At 40.7% G+C, this 11,174-nt stretch overlaps 1 protein-coding gene across 2 annotated transcripts; it reads left to right on the forward strand.

The window, feature by feature from the left end:
- Positions 1 to 341: 341 nt before the first annotated feature.
- Positions 342 to 10,627, forward strand: LOC106744591 (ubinuclein-1). Of its 2 annotated transcripts, XM_014619506.1 has the most exons (12): positions 342 to 699; positions 3,736 to 3,858; positions 3,947 to 4,048; positions 4,141 to 4,404; positions 4,498 to 4,672; positions 4,751 to 5,186; positions 5,260 to 5,421; positions 6,462 to 6,542; positions 6,850 to 6,885; positions 7,411 to 7,524; positions 7,611 to 7,790; positions 8,554 to 10,627. In XM_014619506.1, exons 1-12 carry the CDS (start codon positions 505 to 507, stop codon positions 9,797 to 9,799), a joined length of 3,114 nt encoding a protein of 1,037 aa, XP_014474992.1. In that variant the 5' UTR covers positions 342 to 504; the 3' UTR covers positions 9,800 to 10,627. The 2 variants fall into 2 exon arrangements, with proteins under 2 accessions (XP_014474992.1, XP_014474993.1); XM_014619507.1 differs by lacking the exon at positions 6,850 to 6,885.
- The last annotated feature ends 547 nt before the right edge of the window (positions 10,628 to 11,174 follow it).

Raw genomic sequence — 11,174 nt, forward strand, 5'->3', positions numbered from 1 at the left:
CCATCGAGGTGATTTCAATTTACGAGCGCGAACTCGAATTACGCTCTCGATTTCCTATCGTCGCATAACATTGACAGCTGTGAGGTGATACTTTAGTGCAACACAAAGCGAGAGAGAGGTAGTGACGAAAACAAAGCGATTCTCTCTCTGTTTCGCGAGCTGCCAACTTCGGGCTACGCACGGTCACCGAGCGAAGGCGACCAATGGCGGAACAGCTTTTCTAGAGACAAAGGTGTCGCTCGTCGGAAATTCCTAGAACCGCGGCTGTCAAACGCAATGCAAATCCCGTCTTAGCCGAGCGGCGGCGCAGCGTGCCGGGCATCGCGGTGCGTCGGCAGCGCACTCTAAAAACAGTCGTGCCGAAGATGGCGACGTGTGAGCGGCGGTGTCCGCGCGGTGTTTAGGCGAGTGAGAGAGTGTGTGAGAGAGGTGTACCATGTTGCCGCCGTTGCAGCGTCCGCAGTGTTTCTGTGATCCGCGTTAAGTTCGGTGCTAAATGTAGGAATGTCAGAGGCGAAACGGGTACCTCTGCAGACCCTGGAGTTCCCGGAGTCCCTGGGCCACGCTACGAAGAAGGAGAAAAAGGGGAATATGGGCAAGCAGCTCGCTCCCTCCTTCCGTTTCACGCTCACCCTGCCGGAGTCGAACGAGAAGACATGCCCTGAATTCAACTACGCGCAGCTCCTGAAATCGGCCGAGGTGAGTCTGACCGCGCGCGCGAGACAAACGTGCCGCACTTTGGTCGGAAACGGGAGATCGAAGGGAGGCCGTGCGTGCGCGTCGTGACGCGCGCGCGACATACGGCGAGAAGTGAGACGGACACCGCGTGTGTCGCAGCGGGGAACAGATGGCAACGCTCGCGAAAATACTCCGAATCGTCGGCGTTTTCCGGCGGCGCGTCGCTCGCGCGATTGTCATCGCGCGCGCGGACGGATGACATCGCCGTGTCCGCCGTCCCCGTCCCTCGCGTAAGAACGTGGCATCCTCCGTCCGAGAGACGGGCGAAAACCGACTCTCCTTGATCGATTCGCGGCCCTCCGCCGTATTCGCGCGTTGTCAACGTCATCGTGCCGCCGGGCTGCTGCGTCGCCGACGTATGCACGCTGTCACGAGGCTATAAGGCGGGCGCGTCAGATTACACACCTTAGAGGACGTGCGCCTTTCTCTCGGCGTTTCTCGCGCGGCCCTTTTTTGATCGTAAAACGCCTCTGCGAGAGTTGCCATTGAACGACGACGACACCGTCCGGCATTGCGAGCTCTCCTCGTCTTTAATTTCCCCTCTCTCTCTCTATTGCGTGCTATCTCTATCTCTTTCTCTCTCTCTCCCCCTCCCCGTTTCTCTCGCTCTGTACTCTTCAAGGAAGAGGAAGATCGACAAAAAGAGGGGGGGAGGGGGAGAGAACAGCGGCAACGACGATGCCTTATTCGTTTGTGTGCGCAACGTCTACGATCTATTTCGCAAGCCACGTATTCCCTTCGACCGCGCACTCGTCGCTGCACAAGAGAGAAGGATATGGAACAGGGAGAGAATGAAGAACGGAGGACGCGAAGCGAAGGGAGACAGAGAGGGACAACGCGCGACACACGCATTTACGTCGTGTGTCGCGCGGAGTCTCTTATTTCACGCGCGCGCGAGAGAGCGTGTTGCGGGCTCTCCTTTCTGAATTGTAGATCGATGCACCGGAGGCGAGACTCGTGACCGCCGGCACGTATCGAATACGCCACTCGCGAGACCGTATGTCACGCGTTCGCGAAACCTCTTCTCCTTCTTCCCCTCTATATACTTCGCTCGCTTTCTCTCACTCTCCTCCCGATGTTGATGAATAATTAGCGCGCCCGACCTTCTCTCGATGAAAAAGCTACAAATATATTTGTAATTATCTCTACAGTTCACGGAACGGTGAGCAGGACGTTTGGCAGAACGAATCTAAGCGAGAAAGGAATTTTACCTGAGAAATGTTTGCCGCTCGACAAATTCTCGAACTTGAATTACACGAACTCTTTACATTTTTTTTTCTCGAGAAACTTTCTCTTTTGGATTTTCGCATGGTTTGACAATGGGCGTTCCGGTTGCAACTGTTGTTATAAATATATGAAAATTTCAACACTCGTCAGATATTTTGTACGGTATCTATTGTAAATTCCTACTTGTGCTATATATATAATATATATATATATATATATATATAAAAGAGGAAATATTTTCGAAAGCAATAAACATATAAATTTCTTTTGAAATTTTTTTGCTTTCTCTTTGTCTTCCTTACCTCGCTTTCGGCCTTATATTTCCTAACATGACACAAATGCGTTCCATAAGACTCCCGGATTTTATATTTTCTAGTCGTGTTAACTTTTATTGTTCGATCGTATATCCAAGATAATCGTTAAACGTATATCTAAAACACTGATAAAGTTCAAATATTAATTATCTCGATATCATTAGTCAGAATCACTGGATTAATTTTCCTCAGCGGTGAATACACTTTAAAATGTATTTTATTTCGCCTTTATGCGTATCTCGTACACCTGTTCATTCATTTGCAGAGGAAATAAAAATAAATATTAGTTTGTTGAAATGCAAGAACGCAGAATCGAATTTGACGTTTCACGCGCCGCTTTGTTTTGGCCGCGCGCACGTGTCTCGAAAACGTGGTGCGAATCACCGGCGAATCAAATTTCGGAAAAGCGAGGGGCGCACAGTTTGAAAATTTACAGTTGAAAATCGCTCGTTGACCTTCACCCTTGAAATTATCCGTTGTAACGCGAGATTAAATGTGAAATCGGAAGTTCTAATTGAAAATTGAATTCTCGTCTGATTTTAAATATAAATGATTAGATTCGTAGGCACATGCACACACGGGCGGTAAAGATGGGCATGCGTTGTTACGTTTTGCAACTATCCCCTTCTCTCTTTCGTTTCTCTTATTTTGCAATCCCGCCATATGATAATCGCGCGTGCTTGCGTGCAACTTTATAATTTCAGTGAATTTTTTGTTTTTTAACTTGCCAAACGCGGCTGGAAATACTTGTTCCGTGTTACCGGGTTAATCCTCCCCTCCTCTCCATTTTCCCCTTTTGTTAAGAGTCCCGATAATAATTGCGTAGCGGCGAAATATCGCGGTAGAAAAGTGAAAGCAACGCTGTGTGGTATTCTTGTGCTGGATCTCGGTTGATCGATCGAATAATTAACCGGACGGTGATCACGCTCGACAAAGTCTTCGATCGAGACGTTAGTGTCAAAAGGAACCACCTTCGATTACTAACAATCACATCGCTGGCAGGATCAATCACTCGATTCGGCGTCCCTGTACCAGGAGAACAGGAGACCGTAGGAGGTGGTTGTTCGCGACTCGAGCGAGAGAGCGCGAAAGCGCAAGGACGACGTTCTAACTGCGATATGCGCTCCTGGTATCGGCGCACGCGAAAGGCACCCTTTCGAAGTCAATTATCGTATTTTCACGAGTATATCTGAGTGCTCGGGATTTGTGTTTAAACTGCACGCATGTGTATATATATGTATATGTCATATGTCATATATGTATGTATATATATGTGTGTGTCATTATTCCGATCGATCTGAATTTGTAGTGAAAGTGACGTGGAAAGTCATATCGCGAGTGGCGAAGTGGAGCGATCCACTGTAGATTAATAGGTAACGTCTGGTGTTACAACAGAACAAAGTGTGTTCGGATATTCGATAGATATGTAATGAACGATTTTTTATGTGCTTTACAGAAGAAGCGAAGGAAAGATCAGAAGAGGGCAGATGAGAATACTACGAATGGCTTGGATCCATTTGACGATGATGATGACGAAGATAAACTTCGCGATATGGCGAGACGATTTGAAGCGAAATATGTACGTGTGATAGCTTAGAAACGAACTCTGACATTGGTTTCAGTATCAGTGAAATTTCGAAATGTTTATATTCTCTATCGCATTTCAGGGAACGTCTACCATGGGAAAGAAAAGACACAAGTATGACGATTACGTGGATTTGGGTGCGGGTTATGATGAAAATGATTCCTTTATTGATAATACTGACGCTGTACGTAGTTGATATCTCTTGCGTAGGAAAAAGTAATTTAGATAAAGCATCGCGCGTTTTTCTTTAATTTAATTCTTTTATTTTTTCGGCAGTATGATGAAATTGTACCCGAGGAGATGACCACGGCACACGGGGGCTTCTATATTAATTGCGGAGCCCTTGAATTCCGTGCGGCTGATAGACACTCATTAGTCCACAATAATAATAATAATAATAATAGCGATGAAGAAGAGAGCAGCGAGAGCAGCGAGGAAGACACCGAAGATGTGGATAGCCCTAAACGTTTAGAGAAACGAACCATTAGCTCGTCGGACGACGATGAGACGGAGGATATTACCGGCAGTAATCCACGAAAAGTAACCGAAATTTACACAAACACAATATTGTGCATCTTATTAGTTTATTCAAAGAAAAATTCAAGAACCGATAATAATAACAACCTTTCACAGAGAAAAATTGAGGACAATAGCGAGAAGAAAATTAATCACGAAAATGGCAAAAAGAGGAAAAAGTCGCAAATTCATCAAACGCAAGATCAGCAACAACAAAATTCTCAACAGGATCTGGACCTCTTGAATAGACGGAAGGATAAGAGTGAGATGACTGATGTTGAAGGTGGTACAGGTAATGTTTCTCATTATTACAAATCGTTATATCTAAGTGAAAATTTTTGTTATTCTTTAAATAATTTTGTGATTTTAGCTTCTGAGGATCAAGAGGAGAAGAAGAAGTCTGAAAAACCGGAGTTACAAAAAAATAAAATAAGTGATAAGAAGTTCGATATGAAGAAATTTGAGAAAAAATCGTCCAATAGTAACGGATTCGACGTGAAAAAAATAGATCTGAAGAGGTTCGGTGGTAAAGACAGCAACATCGACGACGCGATTGAAAGTGTTGTGAACGCGGCTAGGGTCGAAGATGATACGTCGAGTCGAGATACATTCGATTCGGGGAAATCACGCGTTTGCCTCTACGTTGAATCCGACGGGGAGGAAATGTATAATAAGGAAGCGCCATTACCAGAAAATCTTCCCGAGGATGTAAAAGAGTTGGTGAATAAATTGAAGATTCACGCTGACAATAGCAAAGATGGCAAAAGCAAATTCTTCAACAGTATGGTAAACGATGTACTTTTTAGGTGAGTTATAAATCGTAATGATCGTAAAAAAGTCATGAGAACGGTGCTAGGACACATGTTATTTTCGTTACAGTTTAGAGAAGAAACTACGGATGATGAATTCGGCTAGCGTAAGGTTACAAACTTACGACCATCTAGTACGATTTCTGCCTTGTAAGAAAATTACTCTTCTCAGTAGGGCTAAAAAACTTTATCTGGAAGATGCGGAGCATAGAGTGAATGAACCAATGCAAAAGTAAGATTTGTTCATGTAGGAAAAGAATTGCTTTAAGATCTACGGAAATTTTGTAATATACGAGGTGGACAAAAAGTTCGTGCACTTAATTTTTTTCTGCTGACGTGGCAATACCATAGATTTCTGTGGCATGTCGTGTAGTAAGAAGTCTAATGGACGTTCAGTACAAGTTTGATCACTAACGAGGGCGCATGCAGTTTTTTGTGTCAATAATTGTGAGTGTAGTTTTTTGCACTATTGAAATGGAGCGCATTGTTTTGACAGAACAGACAATCAATATCAAATTTCTTATGAAACTTGGGAAAAATGAATCAGAAATTCATGAAATGCTACAGATGGCGTATGTGGAGCTACTATGAAGCGTTGAACGGTGTTTAAACGGGTGAACGTTTTAGAGTAAGGAGGGAGAGTGTCAATGACGATGCACGAGAAGACGCCCAACAACGTTTTGTGTTGATGACATTCATGACATTCAAACATTCAACGTATTCACAATTGATTAATGCTGTATTTTATGTGCAAGTTTTAAAACGTTTATGCGACCGTGTACATGCGACTTGAATTGTGGACAGAAAATAACTGAATCCTGCATCACAACAATGCGCCCTCGAATACGGTACTTATTGTGCGTGAATTTATTGCCAAAAACAATATTATTACTGTGGACCATCGCCCGATTTAGCCTCTCTAGTATTTTTTTTTATTCTCTAAAATAAAAATGACTATGCAAAGTGAACATTTTGCGGAAACATAAAACGCGAAGTTCCCGAAAAATTTATTAGAGAATGACATGCAACACTGCTTTGAGCAATGGAAGAAGTATTGGGTAAAGTGTATTCTGTCTGAGGAAGAGTATTTTGAGAGTGACCTCCTTTCTATACAAGAATAATTGAAAATAAATTTTAGTGAATTAAGTGCACGAACTTTTTGTCTACATCTCGTATGTATTTCTCAAAAAAACTATTTCTTACAATTAATTAAATTCGTTGATTAAATATATTATAAGAAAAATGGTAAAATTTTTATTTTCTTAATTTCAGATTAAAGATGCTCATAGATAACGTCATGCCATCGGTTATGGACAAATATATGAAAGAATGCCAAAAAGTTGCTGACGAAAAGTGAGTAATTCTATTATATATCATATAATAGCAGTTTGATAAATGTTTTGATTTTTATTCCTTTTTTTACAATTCTATATTTTGATTCTGCTTTATTAACGGGTTGTTATAGTGAAAAATTAACTCTTATAATTTATAAACATATATTGTAAAATTTTGAATGCATATATATCTGCGAATAGAAAAAATCCACTTTGCTAAGTACTAATAGTACATAAATACTACAGTTACTAAGTACTAATAGTACGTAAATACTACAGTTTATAATTTTCTGAACCTAAACTCATTGTAATTTTTTATTTCTCAGTCCTCAATTATACTGGGAGATATATCGGTACTGTTGGTAAGGCGCCCCTCGTAAGAGGAACCCCTATCTATTCTCGCCTCTCCGATTGCTCTTTCTCTTCATCTCTTTCCCCTCTCTTTTCTACTGCCTTTATCTTTCTCCCTTGATCTATTCATGCTTATACGCTTTTGCTCTCTCAATTAATTACGAACATTCATGATCAATTATGTTCACATATGGATAAAAAAACATTTCATTACTCAGTAATCATTTTTCATCGGATACATTGTTGAGAAAGCAGAGGAAGATGCGGGGCTTTTTATCATCAGTATCAGTATTTAGTTTGTCACTAGCATCATCTTTTGTATTGAACGAGATATGCATTTGATTTGGGACACAATTCGACGATTAGGTGTGATTTGATCACATATGAACTGTCGTATGCTATTGTCCAAGAGAAGAATGTGTCGCATCGAGGAATTCTGTCACAACAAATGCTGATCATCATTCTTTGTCATCGCGATATCATGTATCTTCATAATAATATTTTTCGATTAAATATGACGGATTGATCGATTTCAGGGGTTTCGAAGGGTCTCCTGCGGATGCAGAAAGCAGCGAAGAAGATGGTGTTCCTAAAAATACAGACAAACCGAAGATTCCACGAAAACGATTTCCATGGACTGACGAAGCAAAGTATGTTATCGATCAATAATATATAAAATCAAGTATATCTTGAATTCGTATGTTTTCACGCATATAAATGTAAATTTTTATTTTAGAAAACTTGTTTTTGAAATTGCAAATGCCAGGAGGCATTATTTCAAGATTCTTAGACCAAGAAAAGAGAGCATGGAATCGTTTGTCGCCACTTTTATGGATACTAATGTTTTGCCATTGTGGCCACCTGGCTGTGTACGGTTGCAAACTTTGATAAAATTCGGTAGTCCCGTTGGACCTGTGTAAGTATTACGTTATAACGCGCTTCATAACCATCAATATCTATCTAGATTCATCAAAATCTAAATTCTACCGTTTACGAGCATGGAGAAGAAAACTTTTCAACTGTTTATGCTTCGCTTAGCGCATGAAAAACTAAACCCTACTGTATAATGTTTATGTTTTTATCAAGGTGAAAGAAGTACTAATATATATCGGAAAAGCGGAAAAATCTCCCAAAGATATATCTTTAACTAATTGCTTTGCAAATCACAGTCGAAAGAAATTGCGCGTTGTCACACGCTATCAGATAGTTGTCTGTCGGTAGCTCTATTGTTTGGCCCATTGTATGTTTTAGGAAGGTGATTGTGTTGGATTAATATGATTTTGTACTTCCATTCGCTACATATTAATGGATTCCTAGCAAAAAGTTGAATTCTACAAGAGTGATATTCAGCTAGATGCATTTATAGATAAACTGCCTAAAATATTAATTCGTATGCAAATCATTAAAGTCAATATTACACTGCTTTTAAAACATTTCCTTAACTTATTGTGTATATATGCACCAAGATCGTTGAATTATCTATATTTAGTTTATACAGATATATTTATTTTTTTACTCTTGTTTATTTATTATTAAATATATAATTACGATTTATGATTTGGCGCTTTTTATTTCTTATACGCCTTGCCTTCTTGTCTTATTAAATTCGCTTGCTTGTGTACTTCTTTAATATCAAATGTTCGCAAGTTCTTCATATCAACGGATTAATATGATTTTAGCATTAAGAAGAAATTGAAAAAACCGAAGGAAATGGCCAATGCAAATAACGTTGCTGCTGCTGGGAATATTCAAATTTGCAATTCCATTGCGAGGAACGATACTGCAAATGTGAATAGTGTTTCATGTCAAGAAAGGGAGAGGATACCATTGAACGCATCCAGAACTCAGATCGGTGCTGAACATTCAACTATCAATTTCGCGAATCAAGCGTCGTCGAGGACCAACGATGTGGGTATCGATAAGAAGCAACACAGTAGTAAACACAAGGACAAACACGCGGAGAATAACGCGGGACAACAGCAAGAGAACGTCACGATTAACGTTGTTAACAACTCTACGGTTGGCAAAATTTCCGTTGTACCTACGGCTCAATTGATGGCTCAAAAGCCGATTAAGAGCCACGTCGAGAAATTTAATCTCATGGATCTAACGAACAGCTCTCTGTCCATCACACCCGTCAACGATTATCACAAACTGTCGGGAAAGGCCACGGAGGCAAAGAAAGATGTAGTTTCCATCACGGCATGTACGGAATCAGCGAGTCACTCGAAAACGAACGAGATAGCCCAGACTGGACATCATTCCGTGTACAGGCAAGATGCTTCCTATTCGTCAGCAGCGCAGAACATGAAACACAGACTCCTGCACGAAAACACCGATGCGAAATGCGACAAGAGATTGGACGATAAGGATATCGAAGTAGTCAATAAAACCGAGAAGAAGGAGAAGAAAAGAGATCGGTGCGCGGAAGTGAAACATAAACCGTCACACGATGCAAAAAAGAGGAAAAAGGATCAGAAAATGCTCGAGCAGCAAATAGGGCCTATTACCCAAGACATAGTGCCTATACCGCAGCAAGCGACCCTTTCGAGAGAAGAGCAGGAACAGAGACAGAACGAGGAAACGATTGCCGCGACTAACTTTCTCAGCCAGATCATCAACGATGACACATCGCCGCGAGGATTATCGGATAAACGGAAAGACAGTTTCATTGCAGACGATAACCTGGGTAGTATAGTACAGCCGACGGAGCAGGAGAAAGATGTGCAAATGGTAATGCGGTCATTGAAAGAGTTGCAAGAGTTGCAAGAGATGAAATTTTCTCCCAGTCATTCTCCAGTCGGCAGTGCCATTCAAAAACCCGGCAAATCGAATACACATTATGTCACTTACCAGGAGGAATATCAACGATTGTACCTCAAGAAAGAGGATAAAATAAGGTCTAAGGAGGATTCGCAATGGTAGATATGACGTCGTGTATTATCGCCTGTTCGAAGCTTCGTTTACACGCGGACAGTAGTAACTAAAGAATTGATTATATTAGTTTCGCGAGATAAACAAGGCGGGGCTCTCGATATTTATAACTGTTTCTTTTTTCGGCACGAACGATTGAGCGAGGGCCGGCCGAAACTTCTTCCACTTAGACATCAATATCGGTGAATAGTATTCACGCAGCTATGGAGTGTGTGTGGCGGCGATCGTTGGTATGCACGTGTACGTGAGCGAATGTGAATGTGTGCGTTGTCGCGTAAGGATTTTTAAGTATTTTGAAACAGACAACCGCCAAATTATGTACATACATAAATTCGCTAGTAGTAGTCTCGGTTGTATGTGTACAGAGTAAGTATAAATTATGAAATTCTAGTAAGAGACTCTGTGAGCATAGCTATCTTTGTAAATAAGTTTAGCAGCGTCCTATAATCGTCTCCGTGAGTGTTGGGTGGTCAACAAGAATTTTACTTACACTAATTCGATGAATGTAATTTGACCTTTTATTGTGATCTTAACAATTGCCGTGAACCAATATTTAATATTCTTGGTCGCGTACGTGGCACTTTATTTTAACTGTCAACATAAAAGCGTGAAGTGTTTTCTGTTTTTTTTTCCTCCAAATACTGCCACGAACATGGGAGGGGCAGGTCCTCGGTATCGATGGCTGTTTACTTTTTACTTGGTATTATTTGACCACCCTGTCACAGAACGAAAAAAAAAAAAAGAGATACTTTATGTATTGTTCCTTTCTTGTGTGCTTCACCTGTCATTATCGTACATATATTATCATGTACGTGTAAGGAGAAAGGAAAAAAATAGTTCAGTTCAGGATACATATTCTGATAATTTTATTATCGATAAGAAACGAATTCGTGATCAGAAACGAATCAGAATGCAAAACTCTCAAATATTGATCTATTATCTTAAGAAGTCACAGTAAGATACTTCCACTGTACATTATCTTTGTATAGATTTTTTTTAATATCATAAAATCCACATATCTTCAACATTTTAAGTTCTGCGTTCCCTTTATCCTTAAAGACAGGAGATACACTGGATTAGCTCGAGATGTGTGCGAGTATTCGGATTGCTTTCTTGATTTATGTGGCTTCATACGCGGCTTGTGACAGAGTGATAGATGTAATAAATAATGTGCGACAGAGAAGAAAGAGTGTGTATGAAATGGATAGAGTGGATGTATGAGAGAGCTGTTTGGAGAAAGAGAGACACAGACAACTAGAATATTTTTGGAACACATAAAGATGACGACTAGTACTGTATTATATATAGTATATATATATATACACACACACACACACATACATACATGTATATATATATATATATA

This window comes from Dinoponera quadriceps, unplaced genomic scaffold (genome assembly GCF_001313825.1).
Source record: "Dinoponera quadriceps isolate SergipeBrazil2010 unplaced genomic scaffold, ASM131382v1 scaffold1169, whole genome shotgun sequence".
Taxonomy (NCBI): Eukaryota; Metazoa; Arthropoda; class Insecta; order Hymenoptera; family Formicidae; genus Dinoponera; species Dinoponera quadriceps.

What these genes read in the sequence shown, in the direction of transcription:
- LOC106744591 (XM_014619506.1), top strand. Translation starts at nt 505, where the DNA reads ATGTCAGAGGCGAAACGGGTACCTCTGCAGACCCTGGAGTTCCCGGAG. An exon ending in GTGAATGAACCAATGCAAAA is followed by an intron (nt 5,422 to 6,461) that starts GTAAGATTTGTT and finishes TCTTAATTTCAG; the next exon opens with ATTAAAGATGCTCATAGATA. An exon ending in GGTAGTCCCGTTGGACCTGT is followed by an intron (nt 7,791 to 8,553) that starts GTAAGTATTACG and finishes ATATGATTTTAG; the next exon opens with CATTAAGAAGAAATTGAAAA.